This window comes from Calidris pugnax, unplaced genomic scaffold, assembly GCF_001431845.1.
Source record: "Calidris pugnax isolate Ruff unplaced genomic scaffold, ASM143184v1 scaffold11, whole genome shotgun sequence".
In the NCBI taxonomy this organism is placed as follows: Eukaryota; Metazoa; Chordata; class Aves; order Charadriiformes; family Scolopacidae; genus Calidris; species Calidris pugnax.
Genome location: NW_015090803.1, coordinates 4,409,490 through 4,437,306, shown reverse-complemented (window position 1 = coordinate 4,437,306; position 27,817 = coordinate 4,409,490). Strand labels below are relative to the sequence as shown.

The following is a 27,817-nucleotide window of genomic DNA, read 5'->3' as shown; positions in this document are numbered from 1 at the left end:
TCCCCCCCCCCCCCCCCCCCCCCCCCCTTCCCGCAAACTGCTGCATTCATCCATTATAAAGTGGCTCTTTCTTTTTCCCCTCGCCTGCCGTTCCTCACAGCGTGAGGAGGGAGAGGCGGGTGGGTGGCAGGAGGGACAGTTGAGGACATAATGGCACCGCATCTGTCGCCACACAAAGCCAAAGCCTGGGCTGCTGCCGGAGAACCTGTTGTAACTCGCAAAGCCCTCAACGATAAAAGCATCCCTTCTGCTGTGGCTGCCACTTTCTGGTCACCTGGGAGGGGACCACACCTCTTACGAGGGCTTCTCCAATTAGGGTTTTCCATGCTCCCTCCTGCTCCTGGACGGTGGGGGCTTTGCAGCGCAGGTGCTGGTATCCATCCCTTCCCAAAGCTTGCAATCAGGTATTGCCACTGTGTTTGCCACTGACTGCTGTGGGCCAGGATGTTTTAAAATGGGGAAACAAGTAGGAGTGATTTGCAGGACTGAATTTTTCCTGCTTCCCCCTGCAATTTAGAAAAATGGCATACAATTATTATTTTTTTCAAATTCCTATTCTTAGATTCACTTAACCATTCTAAATATGTCAAGGTAAGTTTATCTCGGTGCCAATACCAACTGTAACCAGAGTCAAATAAGCTGTCCTGTTAGCACTGCTTGGTTTTCACTTTTCAACAAGCCTTAGTAAAATAAATCATGTCCCACATGTCTTTAAATTTCATTATCATGACCTAACTTAATTTGCTATAAATTATTTCTACCTGAGCTTCTTTGGCTGTGAACTTGCAGCTTCCAGTGTCTTGCTCACTGGATCATTGCCCAGCTAATCAAGAAAATTTTTTTTCTTCACAACTCCTGCTTTTTGTATCAGCTAGCTCTGCCAAAGTCAACTTGGCTGTATAACCTCCGTGGAGACACACAAAGAGCTGATGTATTCTTGTCTTTAAAAATAAGGGTTTTATTGAACTGAGTTTCGGTCTCTTCCTGTCATGCTCTAGTGCTGCTAATAAAGACTTTGTTTCCTTTAGAATAAATGTGACCTCAGTGGTTTGTTCTCATCTTGGAGGCAGCCATTGCAACGCTTTCTTTTGGCTCTTCTTTCTTTTCTTTTCTCCTTGGGAAGAATGACTGACTGACTGGAAAATCTCTGCTCACTCAGTATTGAGCAGCTGTGCCTTGTTTTTGTTTTTTAGCACAGCTAGATTTCATGTCTGATAAAGACTGGTGTTTATTTCCACTGAGAAATGCTGATGCTTTTTTTCTTTTTTTTCTTTAGAGCTGTTCCTATTATTTAGCAATTGTTGATAAACAACTTTTATTTCAGCCCCCTGAACATTGAAGGCTCGCCTCTCTCCAAGCTGCTCAGTTGCAAGCAGGCTAAATATTTTTGCTGAGTAAGGGTCAGAGAACCCTTAAAGGATTTCAGCCTCCAACATCAAGTTGTAATAACAACTTGCTATGATTGTATGTCCTCAGAAGAGAAACTTATTCAGTGAACTTTTTATGACTTTGGAAAAATAGTGCATGGTTTAAAAAAAAAAAAAAAAAAAAAAATTAAAGGATTTTACCTGACTTCCTGGGAAGCCTTGGGGATGCTCCAGAGCAGTCATTTCAAAATGAAAACATGATGATTGTTCCTTAGGTGGTACACATGTAATTTGCAAAGTCCTTTAATGGCAGCTGAGGGCCTGATGTAACTCACCAGCACATTAAAAACCAGTCAGTTTTTCTAACTCTCATTTGGAGACAAGTGGTAACATGCAGCTGTTTGTGATGAGCAGTCTAACAATATCTCTCAATATAGCATTTCTTTTGAGAAACAGACGCTCTTGCTTTGTATCTAGATCCTGGTGGAGCAGGTATCTCTGCTAGAGTAGTTTAACTATTGTGGTGGATGCTGATGGAATTGAGTTTTCCGGATGCATTAGGACTCTGCTGAAGGCATCCTGCTACCTCCTGCTATGGAGTGGTCCACGACCAGAGGGCACAAAAGGTGCTGCCACGGGCACGCTGCAATCTCCTCAGTGCTGACATGCTTCAGTCTGACCTAAATTATTGGGCTCAATATAAGGTTTACTGGTAAAATGACACGTCATATGATAGGCAGGGGGTCAGATTAGATGATCTAATAGCTCCATCTGGCCTTAAACTCTTAATTAGGGAAATGCTGCCAGCACAAGATGGCATTGAAGCTTTTTGCTGCTAGATTTCACTTGCTTGGGAGATCCTCGGCTGAGGCAGAGCTGCAAAGGCTGTACTTGGGCTGGTCTTTTCCTCGGCCTCTAATGCTGGTAGCAGCCAGCAGAGCTAAAAGTGAGTCCTGATGGGAAAGTTCTAGTCTTGCTTTCATGGAAGTACAAAAGCCCTGTGTCTAACTCTTCCAGACTGTCACATGTTCAGCTTTTAGAGCTATAATGATATCTAAATATAGAAATAAAATCTACTATTAGCTCGGTACTATGGCATTCATTGAAAGAAAAAAGATAAGTTTCTCTGTCAAGCTGCTGGAAAAAGAAATTACAGTCATTTGAAGCTGCTCATGGATTAAAATATTAAAAGTGGGGATGTGGTCTTAGTGGTGGGTGGTTTGATACCGTCGAGGTTTATGATAACTTTGCTTGACACCTTTGGTGCAGAAATGGGAAGTATAGATGTGTGTGTGCTGTAGATGTGCTCTTTGCTCTCTCAGCTGTGCAGGTGGTGGTGTGCAGGTTTAATTGACCCAGCAAAGCCACCATCACTGATCAAATAGTTTCTTCGGCAAGCCCAAAGGTCTTGTCATTAACTCAGTGTGTCACTTGATTCCAGAAGGTCAATTGAATGTCTTCTTAAAGTTGCTTAATTGCTTATTGATCTCACAATTATTCCATAGTTGCTGTCTCTTTCGTTATTTTCAGAAATGCATTGATACGTCACAATTTTAATTTTTTTAATATAACATTGTGGTTTTGTGGTGTTGAGTATTCACTTTTAAGTTTAGAACTTTTTACTGGGAATTTCAAACTTTATTGGCTGCCTTTATATACAAATGTTACACTTTTTTTTTTTTTCATTTTTCTAAATCAGATACTCTACTTCTGCATGCCTTTTAAAGCTTCAACTAGCATACTTGAAAGCACAAAGAGCTGAATTAGTAACTGCTGAGGTACTCTATCCTAAAGTGCTGTCCCCTATTGCTAATTTAGCTTGTGGTATTGCCCCCATCACCTTTCAGATTTTTTCATACGGAGTAATTGCTCTGGAAGTATGTTCCTTTTCTTTGTAGTTTTGCCTTGTGGATATTAATCAGATTGTTCAATTTCAGTGTAGCTTCTACTGCCCTGGCTTCTTTCCTAGCACATTCCTTGTCTGTATTTATGTCACTGGGCAGTTGTGCACGGAGAGACACAGCCTTGGTGTCCTGTGGTGTAACACAACAGGGTCATCCAGATCCCAATTAAGAGTATGTGAAAGTGGATGCTAAATAACCACTACAGCACTGCCTCTGCTTATATCTGTATTTCCTTTTGAGGTGTCTAACACAAGACGTGGTCTCATCTGCGGTGACCCATCATGGTCCCGGGAACCTGCTCAGTGGCAGAGAGGGTCAGCTGGAAGAAGCAACTTTCAGTCATGCCCTGCTTCGTTCTCCTCCTTCCTCCCCTGTCTTACTTGGGAGTCTGTAACACATCTTATTTCTTCTAGGGCTCCCCAGTGCCCGGGTATCTGCTGCCAGCAGCTGTCTGGCTGGCTGCTTCGTGCAACTGTTGTCAACTTTACAAAGCCGCTAGCATGTTCCTTGCTGAATGGTCCCTCCAGGTTTGCATACTTATTTCTGCCTTGCTGACTTTATTATCAGCACAGCTTCCCCAGCCTAATTACAACTTCTCTCTTCCCACTGCCTACTAAGTTGCAGGAGCATTTGGATGAACCTCAAATGAGCCTGAAGATAGCAGTGTGCAGAACTAAATAAGCACCTTTAAAAGTGGAAGAAAGGTCTCTAGATGGTCTGAATCTTGCTTATCTTTGCAAGGTGGTACCTCAAAGGCCTATTAGTTTCTGGTAACACAGGTTTTGTTACTTTGCTTAGATTTACACTTTGCAAAATAAGAATGAGATTTTCAGTTGGACAAGGATACTATCTGCAGTCACCAGATGCAGTTACCAAGCTTAAATTGCAAGACTTGTCACTGATTATGCTGGTAATCAGTGGGGTGATCAGTGTAATTATCTTGAGATCAAGAAGACATTTTCTCTGATATGGTACTGCAGAACTAAGTTGAAGAAGCATCCATCATTAGCTACTGGATAGAGTCGGGGCATGGCTCTAACCAAGAACTTGTCTTTTTTGTTATGATCACATTATTTTATAATATAGGAGAAAAATAGATCAGCAAATATTGTGAAACTGACCTTTCACGTTGACACATTTTCCATTGGATACTATCAGATTTATTGAGAACTTACTGCATTGCCTAATCATGAAAGGCTCCTAGGCATTCAGCTCATAACCAGACTTCAGAGCAGACTTTAGTCTGGGTCTCTTTACCCAAGGAAGACAAAGTATTTCCCCTTCAGGTTATTTTAAGCTTTCAGAGTATGTTTTTTTTTCTAGTATAGATCATATGGAGGATTGACTCAGCTGCTGCTGGGAAGGATTTTCTTGCCAAATAGAATGGTTGTTGATGTTGTCTCAGAAAATGTGACTGGGACTCAGTAGAATGTAATCCCAAACTCTAAAAATGTTTTTGACTATAATGCATGCTGATAATTAACCTAGAAACAAATTATACAGCTTTGGAAAACTCTTTACAGTCAGTCATTTGCGTGTGTTGGAACATTTTCCTTCAGTGTCTGTCATGTGGTTCTTTATGTTCTTATATAGTGGTAAAAAATCCGTTTTGCAGATATGATTGCTGAGCAGTAACTGGCATATCTTCAGCCTTTGTTCATTCTTCTATAGATTGTCAAGCCATTTTCTTGCAAATATAGTGATAAATGGTGGTAAAGAACTTAGGGTATTTATTTTACATCTTATGCCTTTCATTTTTAACTTAATGTTGGCACTACATATGCACTGTAACTGTATGTAATGTTTTGTTTCCTCTTTTCAAATGGCATAAATACGCATACAAAATGTTGTTTATATTTCTGAGCAGGGTATATTGCTCAGGGAAGGGATGGGAGCCTTTTGTAGCCTAAGTCATATGAAGAAGGTGCAGGAGCTAACTGGGAAAAGTAGGCAGCACTGAACATCTTTTAAAAACCAAGTTATTCAGTTTTTGTTCAGGCTTGAAAGAAAGAGGTCTAAGAGCATCCCTGACAGCTGTTTCTTCAAGCGTATAAAGCATATAAAATTTCATTCCAAGAAATGTGTTGCCACAGAAGACTTCCAAGAGCAAAGCATCATAGGAAAGATAGGAGATAATTGGTAATATTTCTCTATCATTGATCTGTTATTGTATCTGCTAAACTTCACATAATTATCTATCAGCTGAGAGTTATAAAATAGTTCCTGGCTTGAGATGAAAAGGAGAAAAGTCAGATACGTTTCTTAACGTGAACCCAGCGCATCAGTCTTAAAGTGCTGATTCATTTGCCCACACAGTATAATTAAGCTGTTAATCTGTACTAAGGAGTGATACATTCAGTGATCTCGCAATCAGAAAGTAATTATAGCTTAAAATGTTCATTTGGCTTTCCTCAACCATTTTATTACTCTTTTACTGTTAAGAGAGGGTATTCATAGCTCAAGATCTGTCAACATTTACCTATACAGTTTGCTTCTGCAACTGGAAGTGGTTTGCCATGAGCAGTTTTTAGAAGAATGTCTATACTGGAAGGTTTTTGGGAACATTTGGCATTCTGAGTCCTGTCTTAGGCAAGAATATCATCGTTTGAGTACATTTGGTGTTTCATTAGATAATGAATCCATTATGTAATTGGAGTTCAGGCTCACACTGATTAATCATGACATTTCAATTATTCATTGAATCAGTGATCTTTTGCACCCCTTTTTTCCCACCTCATTTACTGTTGGCTTCTATTAATTTCTCTTCTTACTGCTTTAGTATTTCATCGTGCTGTGGTCTGAGATCCTGAAAATCCTCCACTGCCGGAGACTTTCATCTGGGAATTTAAATCACCTGGCACCTTGCAAAGCAGCTCTTGGCATCTGGCTTGGTGCTTCATAGCATTTTCACTGCCTACCTTCAAGGTAGCTGTGATGTGAAGCAGCCAGGCAGCGGCTCTGTGTTTGAGAAGTGCCAGGGAGACATGCATGAAAGACAGAGGTTACCAGCACCGCAGATCCTGAGGCTCAAGACTAGATTCTTGGTTCATCTGCTAAATTGAGTTTCTTGACTGTGTCCCAGAGCCGCAGAGGGGGTCGAGTTGCCCAACTCGGAGTCTGTCTGTGCCAGCTAACGAGATTGCCCTTGGTTGCAGCGTGCTGCGGTGCCTTCCCCAGTGACAGTACACGTTGTTCTTTTAAATGAGTGTGTTTGTCTGGAGGAATTCACTTGGTACCCATGAAATTTGTTGTTCTGTGGTGTGCAGACAGCCCAGAGATCAGACGCGGCTGCTGTGTTCTCCTCTGGGTCCTGCTGTTCCTGCTGAGCTTCAGCTTGCAGGTATTCTCGCTTTCCAGCTCAGTACCCGCTCTGTCAGTCACGTTGCTGTGGTGTAGTTTTATGATATGTCCATAGGGAAGTGAACAAAAGTACCTTTTAAAATCTTTTTTATTATTTTTTATTGTTATTTTGACACTGTGACCTTTGAGCCGTTGTCTAAATCCTGGAACAGATTTAGAGTAGGATGTAGAAGAAGGAGACTCAGCATTTTTACATCAGTCTTGTAAATCGACTTTACATCAACTTGCAAATAGTTGTAGTCAGATTCAGCCTGCAGGTGTTGGAGGATCCAGGCAGGATTTCATGGAGGTTTTTTCTTCAGTTTACACAGACTGTTGGTCTCCAGAGGCTCAGCTGCTCTCAAACACAACATGCAGATTTACAGGACAACCCGATGTGTAGCTTACTGGAAGGTCTGTACTAACCAGTAGGATAAGATTGATTAAGGGTAGGATGCATGGAAATAGTTCTTCCCATAGATACCTTCCTTGTTTTGATTTTTCGTAAATATGCCGTCTGCATTTTTTTTGGAGTTGTGGTGGCAAATCTCTTTGGTTCAGAGGAAATTGCTCTGTCCTCAGTTCTTTAGCTAATGGGACTTTTCAGGTGGGCTAATCACCTGTGGAACTTTAGCCTTTAGTCTCCAGCTGTCTTGGACAGTCTTATGGCTGTCTTGTCAATAGTAATTACAAGGTAATACTTCTAGAGATAAACTACTACATGGCATTTTATGACAATGGCAAAAAAGAAAAAAAAGAGTACAAAGACATATAAAAAATATAGCTCTTTATGAATGTGGAGAGCAAGGCAGGTCTGTGTGTGTGCTGTAACAGAGTAGCCTTACAGGAAGAAGAGTGGATAATTTGCTAAACCTGATTTAAAGCGAAGTATTCAATATGGCAAAGCTAAGGCTGATTTTAATAGAGAACAGGAGACTAGATTTATCAATGTGCATCTTTTCTATATAACAACATAGTCAATGTATTAAAGAAAAAAAAAAGTAATAATAATGTCCATTTCAAAACTATAGTACATCTCAGTAATTGTCTGGAAGTCAGATAAAACAATGATCTTTTTACAGTATTCCTTTTTAATGGATTCTTAGTTACAAAATTTTAATATTTATTCAAAGTGCGAGTTTGCTCTAAAGGATGTCTAAAAAAAGAGCCCCGTAGGAGTCTTTATTTCCTGGGCTTTCTAATTCTGTATCGAACTTCTGCTGTTTGCGTGCAAGAATGTTGTTACTCTGAAGGTTAGGAGTTTACTTAAACTGGGCTTGAAAAGTTCACTGATATTCACTGAATTTCTAGAGTTGGAAGGTACCATAGAGATCATCTAGTCCAACTCCCCTGCTGAAGCAGGATTGCCCAGAGCTAGAGCATGTTACTCAGGACTGCATCCAGGCGGGTTTTGAAAATCTCCAAAGAAGGGGACTCCACAACCTCCCTGGGCAGCCTGTTCCAGGGTTCCGTCACCCTCACCGTGAAGAAGTTTCTCCTCATATTTGAGTGGAACCTCTTATGTTCCAACTTGTGCCCGTTGCCCCTCGTCCTCTCGGTGGGAACCACTGAAAAGAGTCTGGCTCCCTCCTCCTTCAACCCTCCCTTGAGATACTTGTAGGCGTTGATAAGGTCTCCCCTCAGCCTTCTCTTCTCCAGACTAAAGAGTCCCAGCTCTCTCAGTCTCTCCTCATAAGGGAGATGCTCCAATCCCTGAATCATCTTTGTAGCCCTACGCTGGACTCTTTCTAGTAGTTCCCTGTCCCTCTTGAACTGGGGAGCCCAGAACTGGACACAGTACTCCAGTTGTGGCCTCACCAGTGCAGAGTAGAGGGGGAGAATGACTTCCCTTGACCTGCTGGCTACACTCTTCCCTATACAACCCAAGATACCATTGGCCTTCCTGGCCGCAAGAGCACACTGTTTACTCATTGCCATTTTACTGTCCACCAGGACCCCTAGATCTTTCTCTTCAGTAGTTGCCTCTAGCGGGTCCACCCCTAACCTGTATTGGTGCCTGACATTCTTCTTCCCCAGGTGCAGGACCCTACACTTTTCCCTGTTGAACCTCATGAGGTTCTTCTTTGCCCAGCCCTCCAGCCTGTCCAAGTCTCGCTGGATGGCAGCACAGCCCTCCGGGGTGTCAGCCACTCCTCCCAGTTTGGTATCATCAGCAAACTTGCTGAGGATACACTCTGTCCCCTCGTCCAGGTCACTGATGAATATATTAAACAGCACGGGTCCAAGTATTGACCCCTGGGGGACTCCACTGGTTACAGGCTTCCAACTTGAACCTGCTCCATTAATAATTACCCTTTGGGTCCTGTCACACAGCCAGTTCTCAATCCACCTCACTGTCCCCTCATCCAGCCCATACTGCCTCAGTTTCCCAATGAGGATGTTATGGGAGACAGTGTCAAAAGCCTTGCTGAAGTCAAGGTAGATGACATCTGCTGCCCTCCCCTCATCCAACCAACCGGTTATGGCATCATAGAAGGCTATCAGATTGGTCATACATGATTTACCCTTGGTAAACCCGTGTTGCCCACTTCCAATAACCCCCCACTCTTCAACTTGTTTGGAGATGACATCTAGTATGAGTCTCTCCATCACCTTCCCAGGGACAGAGGTGAGCTGACTTTTTAGGGATCTCTTGAAGGCTTATTGCATCCACAGCCGAAGCTGAACATTTCGTTTGAAGACAGCAAAGCTGCACACACAAATACAAGCAGTTTATGGATTCATGTGGTATGTACATGAGGAGGACAAGGAGATATCTCGATGTCTACGGTCCATCTCTGATGTGGAGGGCCAGCAGTTGCTCACAGGGATGTCTGAGGTATTACCTGAAAAAACAGTGATGTTCATGTGGACTCTGTGATCCCAAGGAGTGTGAAGCGCTGCGGTGCCATTTGGGATCTGTTTACAAATGGGGGTTTCTCCAGGTACTGTGCCTAAAGATAGTAGCAGGGTCATTTGAGTTTTCTAGCTGTACATGATCATGAGCGTGGTATGGCTGGGCAGGTGAATTCTACGCCAGGGCCCTTTGATCCACATTCTTGGGAATTTGGGTTGTGCACATTTTTTTCCAATTTTTCTGGAAGTCGAAAAGTGACAGACCAGACAGATTGAGTGCCATCGTGATGCAGCCAACAGGCCACCCCCTGTGGCTGATCTGTTTGCTTCTTCCTTTTGCCTCTTCCTTTTCTTGCTTGCTTGTTTTGAGCACATAAGCTACAATAGTAACAAGAAATTCCTCTCTAAGCATGGCAACCACATTCAGTAACCACAAATACAAACTGTGCGTGCAGATGCTGAGCATTTCTAGTTAGCTGTGACCCCATTGACATTGCTGGAGTAACAGATGCAGTCTTCTACATCAGGGGATCCAGCTTTGAGAAGAAGGGAAATTATGTGTGGGCACTTGGGTAATGACTGAAGAGCTGCCATGTGGGCTCTGAAAGTCTTTACACTGTAGTAGAAAGCACTTTTACCTCCCCTTGTCCTTCCCCTTCTTTTTTATTAAGTCAGACATCTTTAACTGTATATACATGATTGATTCTTTTTGTATGCATCTTTTGTTGTCTTAGCATTGTTTTAAACAACAAAAAGTCTCAGTCTGTGTCATTTTTATGCTCTTCTGGGGGATGGTTATAGGATTTCCTATCCTCCTATATCTTGCTCTGAAGACGCAATGGCATAAATTAATATTGCAAGTAGTCTTGTCATGGACTTTCTGTGTGATTTGGCTAAGTCTGCAGGCCCTCTTTGCCAGGTGAGTAGCTGGGGGCACAAATGCTTCTTTACATCACTCATGTCTTGTGGGGAGGAGTTATTAATCAAATTCCTAATTTAGTAGTATTGCATTCAGGTGCTAAGATACAGTCTATGCACCTTGCTTGCTGGAAAGGCAAACATCTGCAGGTAGCTGACGTGAAGCTCAGTAGAAATCTCAGTGTATTAAAAGCAAATGTGTTTTCCTTGAGGATTTCAGGATTTGTACATTTTCGTATGTGGTGGATGTTTGTATTGAGTGAATGGTCTTGGGGGAGCATGGGAAGAGGAAAGCTTGAAAACCAGTTTAAATTGCAAGACTGTAAAGAATTCTTCTGTGTGATCTTCCCTCTGTAGTTTTATTGCCCTGAAATATTTGACTTGTATGTTAGGTTTTCTGTGTTTGTACTTGTATTTTAGAAATGTACACAAAAAGCCTTTTTATATCTTGCTGTCACCTGTGCTTCTAGTATTGTTGTTATTTCCCTGTGCCTTCCTTTACTTTTTAATTTTTTTCTTTATTTGTAGATTTCTAATTAATTCATATACTTATTTTAATTCTGTCTTCCATCCCTTTCTCTATAGTCTTTAGTGTTTCTGTCTCTTATATATCTCTTGTCTTTATTACAACTTTGTTACCACCTTCTTTATTTATTGTGTTCCAAGCAGAGAAAATTAGACAGATTCTCAAGAACCAAAAATCTTCCTTTTGACATTAAGAATGTGCAGTTCCTAATTTTCTTTTCTCTTGTTGCACTCACTGGGATGCCTGTGAGTCAAGAAAGTCCTTGCTGTAAGTTTGTTGGTTAAACCCAAACCTCACATATCCCTTGGATGAGATATTCTGGTTATGGAAGTAAACAAAGCTCTGTTTCCCCTGACTGATGCTCAGTCCCACTGGGTTGCTTCCATTTAAGTTACTAAGAATTTGCTGAGCTTTATTCTTGCTCTGCTAAATTTTGACTGGATTGTTAATCATGGGTTTAAGTTTGTATTTGCTCTTTCTAACAACTTAAAACATTGGGAGCTTTTCTCCCTCTTTATCCATTTACTTCGTTATCTCTTTTGAAGAGGCATTGCTTCATTAAACACTTTCCTGCTTAGTCTGTAATGATCCTACTTCTTCCACTCTGAACACATTAATACATTAAAGAGCTTCATTTGTCTTCAGTGGGGTGAAGACGTTCCACATGGGTTTTGGTGCGTGGAGCATCTTTGACACGTGATCTCTGGTGGCATAGCTGCGCTATGGAAGAGTCAGCAGGATCCATGGTGTAATTCCAGGTTGGCAGGGTGGTTTTTTTTTAGCCTGTAATGAAGCGAATATGATCTTTAATTGTCACGCTTTGGTGAGAACAGTGTAATTTTTATGCTTCTACAAAATTAAGCATCTAATTCAGGTCTTTGCTCGTTCACTCCAGTCCATTCCTGCGGTAGGACCCCAGTATCATTGGTGGAGAGCCCCTGTATACAAGTAGTCAGCCATGAGATGCTTATTGTGCGCCGATGAGCTGGACCACTCATCTACTCTTTTGGTGCAGCAGAGTAGTGAGACATGCAAGCGTGACAGGAAAAGAAAACGGGTGGCTGTTTTTCCAGGGAATGGGTGGTTCTTACAGCAGCACCCAGGACTACTGGAAGGAGGAGCAGATTGCCAGCTCGGAGCTGCCAGGGGGAGCAGCTGCCAGCTCCAGCTTGGCCTCTGAATGGGCTGCACATTTTAGCAAGTACTTAGCACTTTTGGGCAGGCTAGGGAAAAACAACTTCTGTAACTTGTCTCCTTCGGCAGCGGATTTCTATCTGATCTGAAGGCCAAGTACTGCAGGGACCAAAGAACTGCAAGGAGGAAGGCACAGATGCAGCCACTGCAATGGGCTCCTTTCATGTAAAACCTCTTTCTTCCACAGAAGTCCTGCAGGACTCTGTTGATTGTGGAGGTGCTGCCTCAAATCCATTGCCTCATTTCCGTGCTCTGCTTACTTCCCTTCTTAATGATTCACATTTCGAGGATTAACTTCACGATTTCTCATTGCTAACATTTTCCTTTCTTTTTAATTTTAAAGTAGAAGATTTCGTTGTTATGGAGTCCAAGTGTGAACTTTCTATTTAGGTTCCTGGGCCATCTCTCTCTTGATCAATAGATAGGTGGAAGAGTAGTGGTGATACACTACTACCCTTTGCAGTAGTTGCAGTGAATGTGCTGAGCTTTTGCCATGCCCTGGCAATGGAATAATCACACATAATGTACATGTTATTAAGATTATTTTTTTTTTTTCTGTGCGGTTATTCACATACTAAGCCTCAGAAAAAGGGTTAAATAAAACTTGAGCTGTGGGATTGAAATACTGCATGACACATCTGATCCATATTACTGTGATGTGCTGAAAACTGCAGTTAGTATGTGAGTTCTGCAGGCAAAAATGATTTCAATGCAATTTCTTCTTTTTCCTGTATGCTCTCCCTGCAGGGGACTACACTGTAGGTTTGGAAAAAAAAATCATTTATATGTAAATACAGCCCGAAGGTTGCAAGTATCCAAACTGCTACAAAGACAGAGGGCTTATACATAAAAAAATATGGACCTGTTGTGGTTAAAAAATTCATAGTTTACCATAATAGGGGAAAAAATAAATGATGTTGTCTTTGAAACCTTCTAGGTCAGCATTTCAGACTTGTGTATTTGTGCTCCAATTAAAGGAGAAAATGGAAATGCTTCTGGATATTTACTGTTCTTAAGCCAACTCGAGAGAGGAGAAGCAGAAACAACATTTTTCATGTATTCTATTGGCAAATTACATGCCATTTTTTTTTTTTTTTTTTTTTTTTTTGATCGTACATAGGTTTATGTGACTCTTTTTTTGGTTTGGGGGGTGTTTGAGGTTTTTGGCAATTATTACATTTCTTTCTTTTTCTCTATGGTAAATGAAAAGAAAATTTTCAAGAAAACTGGAAGTAGAAATAATTTCTGTGTCTCACAAAATGCTCGGAGGTACAGGAGTGGTGTCTTGCATTTGGTTTACTTCATTATAGTTTCTTGATATAGTAAAAATATTTCCTTGTTAAAGTACTTCGATTTAGACTTGAAATAGCATAAATTGTTTTGAGATGAGTTCACATAAACCACCACAAATTTCTCACTTACCTGTCACTGTTGCTGGAGATCCAGCTTTTAGCTCCTATTAATGCATCTGCTACTTTATCAAGGGAAAATTTAATTTAGTTATAGCTTTTTAGAAAAGTCTGATAAACCAGTTCCTCCTCTGATAAGTATTAAAGCCCAAACCTGTGGTAAGTGTAGTCTATCCTCTTAAAAATGTACTGGGGATTTATGTACTAAACTCAGATTAATGCTAATACAAGTTACCTAAAGGAATCCTTTGGTGCACTGATAGGATAATAGATCATTTATTTAGTGTTGCATTTCAAGTCGACTTTATTTCTTTTATTATTTTTTTTTTTTTAATGAAGACAAAATTGGTCTTGGAGTTTATGGTTTGTTTTCCTTCCTCTCTGTAGGTGTGCTTTTAAGAAGACTGTTGACCATGAGGAAGCCCACATGTTAGTCAGATTTTACTGATCTCACTGAAGAAAATGAAGCCCCGTTTCAGCTTTGCGGATCCTTTTCCCACCACTGTTGGCTGAAGAAGAAATGGGCGTGTGATTATGCTGACACCCCAGCATGCATTTGGTAGACCTGTGGTTAACTCGTTCCCTCTCCATGTGTCTGCTCTTACAAAGTTTTGTCCTCATGATACTGTGCTTTCATTCTGCCAGTATGTGCCCAAAAGGCTGCCTCTGTTCTCACTCCGGAGGTCTGAACGTCAGCTGTAGCAATGCGAACCTCAAGGAAATACCCAGAGATCTTCCTCCAGAAACAGTCTTACTTTATTTGGACTCCAATCAGATAACGTCGATCCCCAATGAAATTTTTAAGGACTTGCACCAACTGAGAGTCCTCAATTTATCAAAAAACGGGATTGAGTTTATAGATGAACATGCCTTTAAAGGGGTGGCAGAAACCTTGCAGACTCTGGATTTGTCCGACAACCGGATTCAAAGCGTGCACAAAAACGCTTTCAACAACTTGAAGGCCAGAGCCAGAATTGCAAACAATCCCTGGCACTGTGACTGCACGCTGCAGCAGGTGTTGAGGAGCATGGCCTCCAACCACGAGACGGCCAACAACGTCATCTGCAAGACCTCTGTGCTGGATGAACACGCGGGGAGACCGTTCCTCAACGCTGCCAACGATGCCGACCTCTGCAACCTTCCTAAAAAGACTACCGATTACGCCATGCTGGTCACCATGTTTGGCTGGTTCACCATGGTGATCTCATACGTGGTTTATTACGTCCGGCAAAATCAGGAGGATGCGAGGAGGCACCTTGAGTACTTGAAATCCCTGCCAAGCAGGCAAAAGAAACCAGACGAAGCCGATGACATTAGCACTGTGGTATAGTATTCTGAATACAATGACTGCCTTTGTGATGGAATCTAGATTTGGATGACACTAAAACCAGAGGTTTACTTCTAACGCTCATTGTAAACATTAAGACTTCTGGGGTTTTTCTTCTGTTTAACTGAATTACGCCACTGTTGAGCTTTCTAACAGAAAGTTTTGTCCGGGTGGTATACTTTCATTATTTCTCTGGTGGTATCCTAAAGCAAGTGAATTAATATGTATACATTAGTTTAGACCCATTCCACTATTTAATAACGAAATTTATTTTTTTAATTTAAAAACCAAATAAAAGCTTAAATTTGAACCATGTAAACAAGAGTAGTTTATTGATCAGAAACCTCTCCATTGTCAGAGCAGACTTGGTTTGATCAGTGCTCGCAAGGTAGAAGAGAGGAGTGATGACAAAGCGGGCTGTGGCCCAGGAGTCGAGAGTCTCCGAAGGGCACGTCTCTCCCTGGGGTGCATGGTGAAGAGCTGGTGATTGGTAGCCTGTTTCGGGTGCTGCTTGCTGTGACGGGAGAGGGACACTGTGAGGAGAGCAGAGTGCCCTGACACTGGGTATGAGGGATCAATGCTTGGGTAAGATCCCGGAGGGCATTTCGGCAGCGCTGGGGAGGAGCCAGCATGAAGGAGCTCCATTGCAGGACGTGGAAGAGAGGTAAGTGGGGAAACGTGGTGGGTTTTCATCTTACACCCACTTACTGCCTCCCATGAGCTTTGGGCAGGTGTCTCCGGTGCTGGGGAGGACAACAAGAAGGCAAGAGCAGAGTATACCATTCAAACTAGAGTACCACAGTGATGATTTAAAAAAAAAACACAACCAAAACAAACAAAAAATGTTTAACAAAATTAGTCTTTTTAATCTATATATTAGTTTGTAACTAAAAGTGGCAGTATTTTTTAAGGTGCAGCCTTTTTAAAAAAGCTGAAGGAAATGAGTATCTAGGCTGGACATATTTTATTGTGTATTAGAAAATATTTTTATATGATTTTATGGATAAATGCTTAGGAAAATATAAAGCCCATGCAGTTAAACTCAGCGTTGGATATGAAATAGATATTTTAAAGATATGCTGTCCTTAAAAACATGATCATTTTCTCTTTTCATAAAGTTTTCAAAGGGAACAAATTCACAAGCATGTATTCTTCTTATCCTTTATTACCATAATAAAATGATACTTGTCTCTGCGTCCCTATAGATCCAGTCTAACTGACGTTGGAATATGGATTGCAGAAGGGTGGATTTAAAAAATGTATAAAATGCTGCTTTGCAAAAGCAAGTGTTGAAGGACAGCCGTAAAAAATTTCAAAAACTCCAGACTCATATCTTCCATTAGATTATCCATTATTTCTACTACAGTTGTACTCTCTTATATTTTAGAGGGCACAAGCTTGTTTCATTTTTTTTCAGAACATTGTTAAAAGAATATCTAAAATTTGTTTCAAAGCAGGCGAGAGAACAGGAAAAAAATACTTTTTTTTTAAATGTGCATAGACTTAAATTTTTATGTCATCTTTGTGGGTTGAGTCCTGCCTTAGTACCTGTTCCTGTGACCAACTTAGATATTTGCATTGTTTTATCTCGGTGAACAGGTTTTGGCATATTAAGAGAATGTTAATGTTTTTAAAGGGCACAGTCTGTCCAAAAAATATCTGCTGTCTGATATTTCTGCCTCCCCCCTGTCCTCTCCCACTAAGTAAAAATTGTATTTTCCAAGGAGAGGAGGCTGTTGATTATACATCCTGCTTAGTTTGCATTTTATACCTTCCTTTTTTCAAGCTCTGTCTTGCTGCATTTTCCAGCATCACCAAAGTGCCACCCCCAGCTCCCTGAGCTCTGTGTGGCCCCTGCAGGAGCCAAAAGCACTAAGGCTAAATACACACATGAATCTGAAGAAGGCAGATAAAATGTTGTATTGTACTGCCATATAACAAACCCAACTGAATGCGTTGTGTAGTGCTTCTCTGTAAGCTGAGCCAAGTTCGTTCCTGATACTATTCTCCTAATTACCCTAAAATCTCCTTAAGGGTAAAATTTGTCTTGTTTCTGTTGCTGTGTTCCCCAAGTGATATTTGGGATCCCAGCTAGTATGCTACTGTTGGAAAAGCAGGGAAGACTAACTCTTTAGTTAGAAGGGACTGAGCTGGAGATACTAACTTACTCAAGAATTCAGTGCTGTTTATTCAAAACTAAATGCAGGAATTTCTCCATAAAAGTTGGGCAAAAATATTTGAACAGCAACATTTACAAAAAATTGGACAGTCTTAAAACACTTAAAAAGTACTTGTAGGTTTTTAAAATTTGCTTTCAAGCAGTGTTGGCTTCTTGTTTGTTGGTTTTTTTAAATAAAAGATCTCTCCCCAAAACTGACTGACAAAATTATAAATAATTTATCTTTATTTTTTCCATTTTTCCACTTTATTGCTTGATGCATAAGACTGGTTCTGGAGCTGGTACAGTTTTGCCCCAGCTGAGCTTCTGACTCTACATGTTCAAATCCTGACCAAAACCAATTTACACCAAATTAAGCAGTATTCTGTAGAAAGGCTCTGGAGAGATGGTTTCATATCAGTTTTCCAGGTCTACTGATTTTCTTTAATTGATTCCCTATCAAACATCTCTCCTCACAAAACTTTTCTTCTTTTAAAGCCATTACTGAAGTCTCCATTTAAAATCTGAGAATCAAGCCAACGCTCTGACAACTAATAGATGCAAACTCGTCAAGCTGAATTTACCTGACGAGGAAAATGAATTAAATCACTGTTCCTTGGCTACGTGGACTTGACAGTGCTAGTAGTCCTGACAACTCAAATATTTGAGCTACATCTCTTTGTTTCATTGAAAAGAAACAGAAAAAGAGAAAGACCTTTAGCATATGAAGACACTTGTTTTTATCACGTTTACTGTGCACTTTTCTGTCCAAAGCAACTGTCTATAGAAAAGCCTACGTGCTGCCCTTTGAAGTCAATGGTGCAAACTTTTTAAACTTTGAATGCATAATACTTCAATGAGTTATTTTATTTACCCAAACAGTTTTGCTAAAAGAAATTATTTATTTGGTATATTTTTAGCTGTAATACCTTAGTATATAAATACAATGAAATTAAATAGCACAGTGGTTCTTAGATATTTTTTTTTTTTCTTCATTAAGATGCTTCAGTAAAAGTAGGACTAGGGCTCAATAGATGAAACATGATTCATTTCACTACCCTTATTTTGTAAGAAAACGTCCTAGTTTTTGGTTCTAAAGGGTAAAAGATAACTCTCAATGTATTTTTTTTTTCTTAAAACTAATGCTGATAATTGTCTGCTAATTTTCTAGTGGTGCTGTGCTCTTTGGGTAAGATATATGATTGTACATTTGGGCTGTCTGTATTTAGGCTCATACTTTATACCTTTATTCTCTTCTCAGTTTTGTACAGAATTGGATACAGATATCTTCACCATTAACATACATTATGTTTTTAAGTCTTCAGTAGAAAGATTTTGCACCACAATTGCCGTAAGAAGGACATGGACCTGTTGGAACAGGTCCAGAGGAGGGCCACGGACATGATCAGAGGGCTGGAGCACCTCTGCTATGAGGACAGGCTGAGAAAGTTGGGGTTGTTCAGCCTGGAGAAGAGAAGGCTCTGGGGAAACCTTATAGTAGCCTTCCAGTACTTAAAGGGGGGCTACAGGAGCGATGGGAAGGGACTCTATCAGGGAATGGAGTGATAGGATGAGAGGTTTTAAACTGAAAGAGGGGAGATTCAGATTAAAAATGGTAGGAAGAAATTCTTTCTTGTGAGGCTGGTGAGACACTGGAATGGGTTTCCGAGAGAAGCTGTGGATGGCCCATCCCTGGAAGTGTTCAAGGCCAGGCTGGATGGTGCTTTGAGCAACCTGGTCAAGTGGCAGGTGTCCCTGCCCATGGCAGGGGGGTTGGAACTAGGTGATCTTTAAGGTCTTTTCCACCTCTAACCATTCTATGATTCTATGATTTTATAACTTTGAGGGGCTGAGTACAAAGAGTGTGATGCTGCAGGTTCTGATCTTCCCATGGAAAAAAGAGAATTCTGCTTTACCAAAGAGATGCCATGCAGAAAATCCACCAGTGTTTTTGAAAGAGGCAAATTGTAAGCACTAGGAAGCAAGCAAAAAACAAGAAAGTAAAAGAGCCGCTGGAGGCTAAAATGCTTGAAGATATCATGGAGTCTTGCAGCAGGTTAGATGTGCAGTGGGGTCTCGGAGTGAATCTAAATCAGTTTTTAAAAGGGTGTCCCTCTACTCCCACACCTGGAAAAAAGCTAGCATTGCTAAACAAGAACAAATGAGATTTCAGGAGTCTTTAAATTGTAGGAGTGAAATCTCAAGAATGAAGATAGAAGAGGGTATAAATTCTGGTGGGGTTAGATATAAAGCCATATTATAGCCAAAACAAATGGGAACCTTTTTTTTTCCTAAGCAAATCATAAACAGGAATCCCACCCTAGCAAGGGCCAACAGCTAATTATGTACTAAGGGAGCACTGTGGAAAGATTGGGCAAATGTTCTGGAAGAAACTAGGCTAGCATGTGAGAAGGGGAAAAATCATGCTACAAATTAGTTACTTGTTAAAAGACAAGGAATAAAAGTCAGAAGAAATTGTCCATTTTCTTGAAGGAGGACGGTTACTGACGTTTCTGAGAAGGTGTCCTAAAGATCTCAAAATGCGACCAATGCTGTGCAATGTACTTCTGAGTAATCTGGAAAAGGGAGTTAATAATGAACTGATAACATTTGTGGATGATAAACAGTTATTGAGGGCAGGCCAACTTACAGCTAGCTGTGAAGAAATACAGAAGGTTCTCACATTTCTAAGTTAGCAGATGATAAAATGATGATTGGATTTGGTGTGAATAATTGCAGAGTACTGCATATGGTGCATGCCTAGCTATGACCACAAGGATATTCTCTAAATTGGCTATAATCAAATGGAAAAAACATCTTGGAGGCACAGTGGGAAGCTTTTTGATGACAAACACCAGAAATTACCGGGAGGGAAATAGACAGCCAAACAGTGTGGTGGAACAGCATGGTAAACCACTGAATAAAATCTGTGATGAACCCACATCTGGAATGTTGCATTCAGTTCAGGTTCTCTTCATCTCCAAAGAAGTAGATCTGTAGTCTCCAAACTACAGAAGATGTAGAGAAAGGCAATAAGATAATCAAGGATATGAAATTGTTTCCATAGGAGAGGACATCAAACATCCCCAAGCATGGGTATGAGGTGCTAGAAGAAGACATGGTAAAACCTAGACTAGAACACAAAAGGTAACTTGAGAAGGACTGATGTCTGTTTCTTAGAACAGAAAATAGAGCAATTCTGATTTAAGAATACTGGGCAGCAGGTGTTGGGTTGGTTGTTTTAAAATATTTTTTCTTAGAGAGCATGCATTTAAATGGTAAAGTACAGGATACTGTAGAGAAGAAGACACATGTTCAAAAGTAAGACTCCACGAATTCATGCAAATCAAGGTTGCCAGAGGTTATTTAACACTGCTAACATTGACATAGATACAGCTCTCCTGAAGGAAAGCCCCTGCTCATCCCCAGGATCAGAGATGATTTCCCTAGGAAAGGCTCACAAGTCTGTGCTTCTCCTGTTCTCGGTGAGGTGCTGCTGCGAGTGCTTGTTGAAGAAGGAAAGGTGAGCTTGATTTTATGGCATTTAATGCTCTCATGCATCTGGTGAGATGCGGATTGTGCTCCACTGCCCTCCTTGTGAGGCGGGAGGGGGCAATTGTTGCATGGAAAGGGAGGTCTCATGGGCATGGAGTTGGAACGAAGCCAAGGAACAGCAAAATCATATTGAACTGTTGATGTCTCCTCACTGTGAATCGCAGCGCTCACTGCTGGGCAGGGTCCGGGCCCTCTGTGCTGGGTTGTGCCAAGACTCTGTTAACTAAAGGAGTGACAGCTTTTCACTGGGGACCTGTGGGGAGGTTATTCAGATATCTTTCCTGACACATGGAGGTGCTTTAATACTACTCTTATAGCTCACCTTGGGTTCCATCTAAAAGAGATGGGGATTTCCCTATAGGTTCTTTATTAAAAGGCTAAAGCCTTGTTTTTCACAAAGAAGTCCCTTCACCATTGTCTGTTTCTTCAAGTGAAAACTAGTGTGATGATTTAATGGAGGTATGAGAACTTCAGAGTGCCACTTATGACAAGTGAATACCCTCATCCTTGGTTTGCCAGTTTTGGTTTGCCAGAGTCGGTTAATTCGAGGAGTGAAGCCAACCAACAAGCATTAAAAGCAGAGTGTACATGCCAAACCATGGCAATATATGAAGTAGGTGTTTTTTGCATGCCAATACATAAATGATTATGCATGTGTCCAGGGCATCCACACATCTCTCAAATTCACTTGTGTTTCCCTGCAGTTAGTTGTGTGCGTGGGTGTGTCAGACGTGTACACGCACACGCACACAGGTTTTGGACGCTTTCATTTCCCCTACTTAATCATGAAACAGGTTGCTTTGATTACATGATTCACACCGCTTCTGAGCCAAGTACACCTCCATCCTCAGCCTTTCACAGTGCCCTCCTGGTCCCAGCACCAGCTGCACATGACGTGAAAGAAAACGGGGTGACTGGCACAGCTCATCCTCTTTCTCTTCCTCAAATCCTTAGTCAAATCCATTGGTTGCCACATTAAAGCTGTTACAGACAACCTTTTGTTTTCCTTCCCGCTCGCAGAAAGACATACAATTTTCTAGAAAGAAAAATGTTTAGGTGGATGATGTAATGCCTTTTAGCTCATAAGAAACAGTCCTGTTTGTAAAAAACGGAGAATGCAAATGTGGCAAGTGTCCCTGGATCTGTTCTTCTCTCTGCACTTGTTAATGAGTAGGTTCTTGGCATTACAGTGTGTTTGGCTGTGTTTTTCTCCTAGGAGATAGTTATGCCGCATGGAGGAGATTTCTTGAGATGGTTGTGAGTCCGAATACAGCTGCTAAATCCAACAAAAGCTCCAGAATGAAAAATGAGATGGTTTTAAGCTTTCCCTACTGCAGGGAAACTTGAGAAGCAGTTAAGTATTTGGGAATTCAAACATCTGTATTGTTCTTAATGCTGCTGTGAGGTTTCAAACGCACTTTGTGAGGATCCTGCTGGTTTGGTGGGGCAGTCTGCAAGTGGATTTCATAAAGACCCAACAATCTCCAAAGCCTGTTAGTGGCAGATTAAACTGGGCATTGGGGTGGGGGGGAGAGAAGAAAAAAACCAAACCAAAAAAGTCTGCATGTTGAACAGTCTGTTTAGGTATCTCTATCCTTCACAATTATTAGTCTCTGCTTCATAATCAAAGAGTTTATGATCGCTAGACTTTTTCATAGCTCCATCTTAATTTGGTAAAATAGGTCATTGTAAACACATCTGCCCTAACACTGGTAGTATCTGACCTGACAGTACTATTATTTAAAAGGCGATTGAAATTTAATATATTAGTTAAACCTCTTCTGCACTGAGGTTTGTTTCTATGCTTGTGTGCGTATCTGCACATAATTAGATATATGTTAAGAAATTTTCTTACATAGGTGTGACTATAAGACCATGCTCTTTCAGATATGCTCTGACAGTTTTTAATATACAAAAACAAGTAAAAAGTAGAAAGGAAAAACAAACTCCAGAACTTTCAGGTCCTCTTCATAAATCAAAGCTGGATAAAAAAGGAGAAAAAAAAGCAAGCCTTAGCACAACCTATTCTTGTTTCTTCCTTTGAGGATTAGCTTTGTTATCAACGCTGCATTTCATGGTTTACCAATTTTTTATTTCTGTACCTAAACCAGATTAACATTCACTTTCAGCAAAGTCTCTTTTAAATGGAGTTCTCAGCAACAGAGAATACTGAGGCATATCAAGTTGCCTGAAAAAACTGTGACTGCAACAAATAAGCTCTCTAGATGGTATTTCTTTACCCTGTTAATTAAATTTAGCAGTGAAGGAAAAGAGTTGTTGAATTAAGATAATGCTAGAGAGTTTTCAGATTCTCAAGTAGATGCTGGCTTTTTTATTTTCTTAATGTGGCTGTATATGGTGATAACTGACACACCTTTTTGCTGCCCTGTTTCAGAAGCTATGGGTCTGGTTGGTATTACAGAATACCAGTCCTTAACTCTTTCTTTGTGCAGTCACCAAGGACAAGAGCTTTGGGAAATGCTGTACCTGGGAAGTGCCACCCTGAGAGCAGTTTGCTCAGGGTCCCAGCTCAGCACCGGCAGCCACGTTATTTTAGGCCATATGTAAAAAGAGGGAAGCTGCTGCTGGGATGACATCTGTGAACCCTCTTGAATTGGCTTGGTTACCACTAGTCGCAGACACACCACAGCTCAGGATCCTAGACAGCTCGTCCCTTAAAACCGTAGGGTGCGCTTATTTATTTTATTTATTTTTTTTTTTTCTGACTTGGCATCCTGACATGCTGATGAAGCTGAATTATCTGGGTAAGCCAATTTCATGGCTACTCTTCTACAGAATGACACAAGTTACTCCAAAAGTAAGTACTCTCCAGTACTAGAAACTGAAAAATACCGGGATAGCCAGTTTGATTTTTCAAGAAGGGGATGTTTAACAACATTGCAGCTATAATAAAAATATTAGAATTTTTTTTCTCCTCTTTTGTTGTTTAATATTACCTTTGCAGTTGAATGACCTTTATAGTTCTTCATATTGAATCTTCAGCAAGCTTGTTTTCACTTACCAAAAATTATTTCCTATTGCTGTGAATGGTAGACCTCACTGGGAAAATGTACATGGGTAGGCATGGATTTTATTTTTTCTCATGTTTTTTACAAGATTCGTGAACTGATTAATATACAAGGGGTTTTTTTACAAAGAAAATTAGATATTATGTATATACATAAGCTTTTTTTAAAAATGCCTGATCAATAAATGAACAAAGTGGAATTTACTGTATTTTATTCTGAAGTTCTGAAGTAGAAAAAGACAGACTATCTGTTTGGAAGGGCTGGGTAATGTATAAAGGTATTCTTTCAAAAGACAAGCTCTACAGTACCTTGAAACATTTATTTGTCTTTCAAAACTGCAGCAACCCTGATACTATAGTTGGAAGCATCATACTAGATGCAAATTGTAATGCTGAAAAGAATTAATTTTTAGATAATAAAAGAAAATAAATCTCTATCTTCATTCTCACATGGTGATGTACCAAAATTCCTGACTGAACTTGAATTTGTGCTTTCTTTTTTAGCAGACTTCCTTCTCAAATCCAGGAATGCTCGTTGGGCTGTATGTGAAACGCAAGTTTTGCTGTTGCCATAGGATCAGCATTTCTGCAATAAATGTCTTACTGATATGGGGTGAATTGACTGACTGTTCCAGCAATTGCTTTTGTTCTGAAGGGGTTAATGTGGGTTTAACCTCTAAATAATGGCATCACACAGCTCTGCAGTGGTGCACTCTCAGAATTCTGGAGTGGCAGTGGAGAAATAGCCTTTCCTTATGTTGGTGGCAAACAGCAATGACAATTGTCTTAACTTTCTGTCGTTTATACAATAAAAGACAGATGACGTCTTTTTGTATTTGGTTGTACATAGACCTCTCTGGAATCTGTAAATATGTGTGTACGATTGCAGGCTTCTTCAGTGTGAAAAAGAAAATAGTACTTAAGTGCGTTGACTGCATTTTATTAGTTTCCAGTAATGGGTTACTGTTCAGCCAGCATCCCCCAAAAAAGTTACGCTATAGCAAAATTGCTGGAGTCAGCAGGCTTCTGAAAAATAACCACCATTATTGTTTAAATGCTTGTATTCCAGTATTTTTCCACAATTACTGCTGTTCTGCACCATTGTGTCCTCTGTGAGCACCACTGTGGAGGTGAGCAGAAAGTTGTCTTGGAGGGAACAAGCTCTAAATTTTCAGTCTCTCCTGAGGGGGTGGAGGAAAGTTCTTTCATGGAAACTACCTCAATTAAAAGCACAATAGTACATAACTGTGGACCTGAGGAGACCTGACATACATTTCTTACCTGGTCCCTGACTGCCTGAGTAAACAGATGTTGTACTTTGCACAGAAAACAAATGGTTTGGGCTGAGAAGGGTGAGTCATTCAGAGCTGAGCTGCTTTTCCTGAAAAACCATAAAAATTCACTGATTAAATAGGCTTTGCATTTGGAAAATCCTGCAGGCAGGTCTTTAATCGGGGTTGAAATGCTTTTCCTTCTGACGCCAGTAGATCTGTGTTGACACAGCATGGCAATGACTGTAGGTATGGCAGCCACTTTCAGCTGGTAGGGGTGTATGGGTGAGATCTGCTCACATTACGTGAGCACAGCGTTGGGTGTCTGACGGGTGTGCTGCTTCTGCTGCAGGTGTTGGACTCAGCACAATGGAGAACTAACTCTTCAGTACAAACTGAGAAGATGCTGGCGAAAGGCGCTGCGTGGTCTGGCTAAAGGTCTGGAGAGTGAGCCGATGGCATCCCTCACTGCAGGCCTGATGAAGCCCTTTCTGATGAACTTGGTTTGAAGCCCCAGTTCTCATCCCTTGTGGAAAACCACATCGGTTCATGGCACATGGACTTCAGCTGTCTCAGCCTCCTGTCCCCACGCCTGTGTGTGCACTCGCATGGGTGCAGTAACGTTGGACTCCGCTACGTCTTGCTGGTAGGAGACCAGGGGTTTCTATGCCAGACAGCGTGGGTTGGAGTGCATAAAAATGGTGGGCTTGGGGGCAGCAGTATCGCGGGGAAGCTATCCACAGGCTTGTTGGAGGGTGCATGGAAAAGGGTCAGAGGGTGTTTTCCATGATCGTGTGTTATTCCAGTATTGATAGAAAAGGTTCGTGATTTCTTTTTCTTCTGTTCTCCTGCTGGCCTGATACTGGAACCTTTTCTGCACAAATGAAGGCACAGTAATTAAATCATTACTTAGCACTGCCATAATGCAGGAGCACTTAATTACTGCATGTTATATGTCACGTCAGAGCCTGCCAGGTTGCTTTTGTCTGAGGCCACTTCTCCAGGGCAAGGAGTCAGCCAAGTTCTCGGTGCGTGCCTGCCCCACCACAGGGTGCCTGCCTCTGAGCAAAACACCTTGTTCACCTGACAGCAACACTTGGGGTTCTCCATGTCCTTCAGTGGCAGCGGGGCAGGGCAAGGGCTGGTGGCAATCTGCTCCTTGTGCTGCCAGGGAGAAAGGAATAGCTGGGCTAGATGAAGGAACATCTGATTTGAAGCAAGGGATTACAGGAATGTCTGGAAAAGCCAGCAAACCCCAGAAACCTGGTAGTCTGTATATGGGAGAAACCTCGAGTTCTCTGCAGAGACGGAAGCAAAGGGTGGGAGAGGCTGAGGTAAGATGACTACCTGACTCTGTGAGGGGATATCCATTCATTTGGGGAGCTGCTGGGAAAGCAGAAAGGAATGTAGGGGGATTTCCCCCATTCAGTCACCCCAACCCTTGCTGACAACACGACTTGTTTTCTACCTTCCATAACACCATTTCCACAGCTCCCTGCTGCAGAAAGGCTGTTTGGGAGCAAGGCTGAGCTGGGAGAGAGGGTGTTAGGATGCTCGTTCTCCTGATGAGGAGATCAGTTGCCTAGCCCCACCTGGCCTGTCCGGAGCATTTCTCCCTTGCCACCTGCAGCCTCTGAGACCTTCTTGGAATGGTGACCCAGGTTGGTAGGAGGCATCCCACTGCTGGCCCTGCTCCTGTTGCAAGGCTGGTTCCAAACAAGTGGGATTGGGGAGACAAGGTGCCAAATGCTGCAGTGGGTGCTGAGTTGAGCAGCCACTGTTACGTTGCCACCCCAGCAGCTCGCCTGATGCTTGACTTTCCTGCCCAGCCCTCATCAACTCTGAAGAGGAAATATATTTTTCTTCTCAGGCAGTGCATTGTAAATAATGTCCATGCTCTGCTCTCCCATGGAAGGGCGTTTAAACCAGCTGTACATGTCTTTCGAAATGCAGGGAAGATGTAGTGAAGAAGGGAGCAGGCTGTATAAATCAAGTCATCCCTTGCATGCTTCTCCCTGCTTTGTCTGTCTTTTTTAAAATTCATAAGCTGGGAGACCACCTACTCTGCTGTAATGCCTTCCTGGGTGAAATCCAAAAGTGTAGAGGGTCAGATCCTTACCTGCAGTAGTTTAATGTAATGCTGTTAAAATCAAAGCAGCTGTTGCCATTTATCACAATGAAGGTCCTCTTGCAGGAAGCATTTTTAACTGCCAGTATCCTCACTGAGCATGAGGAAAAGAAACCTATGGTAATTTGGGGGGAATATTTAGCCCTTCTAGTTTAAAGGTGCTGCTTGTTCCTATTTCAGTTGTGCCTAGTGATTCCTACCAGAGAAAAAGATACTGATACAAGGGTTTGGGTTGGCACAAGTTTATTTCAGCATTGACTTAAGCTGTCAGGGCTAAGTAGATCAAGAAGAATAGCACTCAAATGATGAGAGCTTCAAGGCTTTGTAGATAACAAAGAGAATCTAATTTTAATTACGATCTTCAGTGAATTTTGAAAAGGTCATATTCTTTCATCAGTGCATAGAAGGACAAGGAGCACCTACATGAACTCCTTTCCCACATTAAAGGTAGCAACACTCCTGGCTCTTAGCCCAAAGCCTGAGAAGGCAAATAAAACTTTGTTTTTTCCTTAGAAACATCTGGTACAATATTAAAATGCCATTTCTGCAGTGCAATGACAGTAGAGCAGGGCTAAGAAAGAGCAGTTATAATCTAACTACAAAGTACCAGGGAGAGGTGAAGACTTGAGTCTCTACACCTTCTTCTTGTAAGAGCATGCCATTATACCACAAAGACATGGAGGCAGAAGAAACAAGAAGCCTGGGAGCGTTCAGAAGGGCTTATAATGACCGTGTTAGTTCTGCTATTTATTTATCCTCTGGAAAGCCGACAGTGGAGCAATTAGTCCACCCAAATATATATATATATGTGTATATATATATAAAATTGTCTCTCTC

The 27,817-nt window shown here is 41.4% G+C and overlaps 1 protein-coding gene across 2 annotated transcripts in view; it reads left to right on the top strand.

Moving 5' to 3' along the window:
• The window catches only part of LRRC3B (leucine rich repeat containing 3B), a 44,625-nt gene extending 29,466 nt beyond the window's left edge, over nt 1-15,159 (top strand). For both annotated transcript variants that reach the window (XM_014937663.1, XM_014937664.1), the window contains exon 2: nt 13,901-15,159. In XM_014937663.1, the coding sequence (XP_014793149.1) occupies nt 14,064-14,843 (780 nt within the window). In that variant the 5' untranslated portion in view covers nt 13,901-14,063 and the 3' untranslated portion in view covers nt 14,844-15,159. The remainder of the gene's footprint in view (nt 1-13,900) is intronic.
• Nucleotides 15,160-27,817: the final 12,658 nt, after the last annotated feature.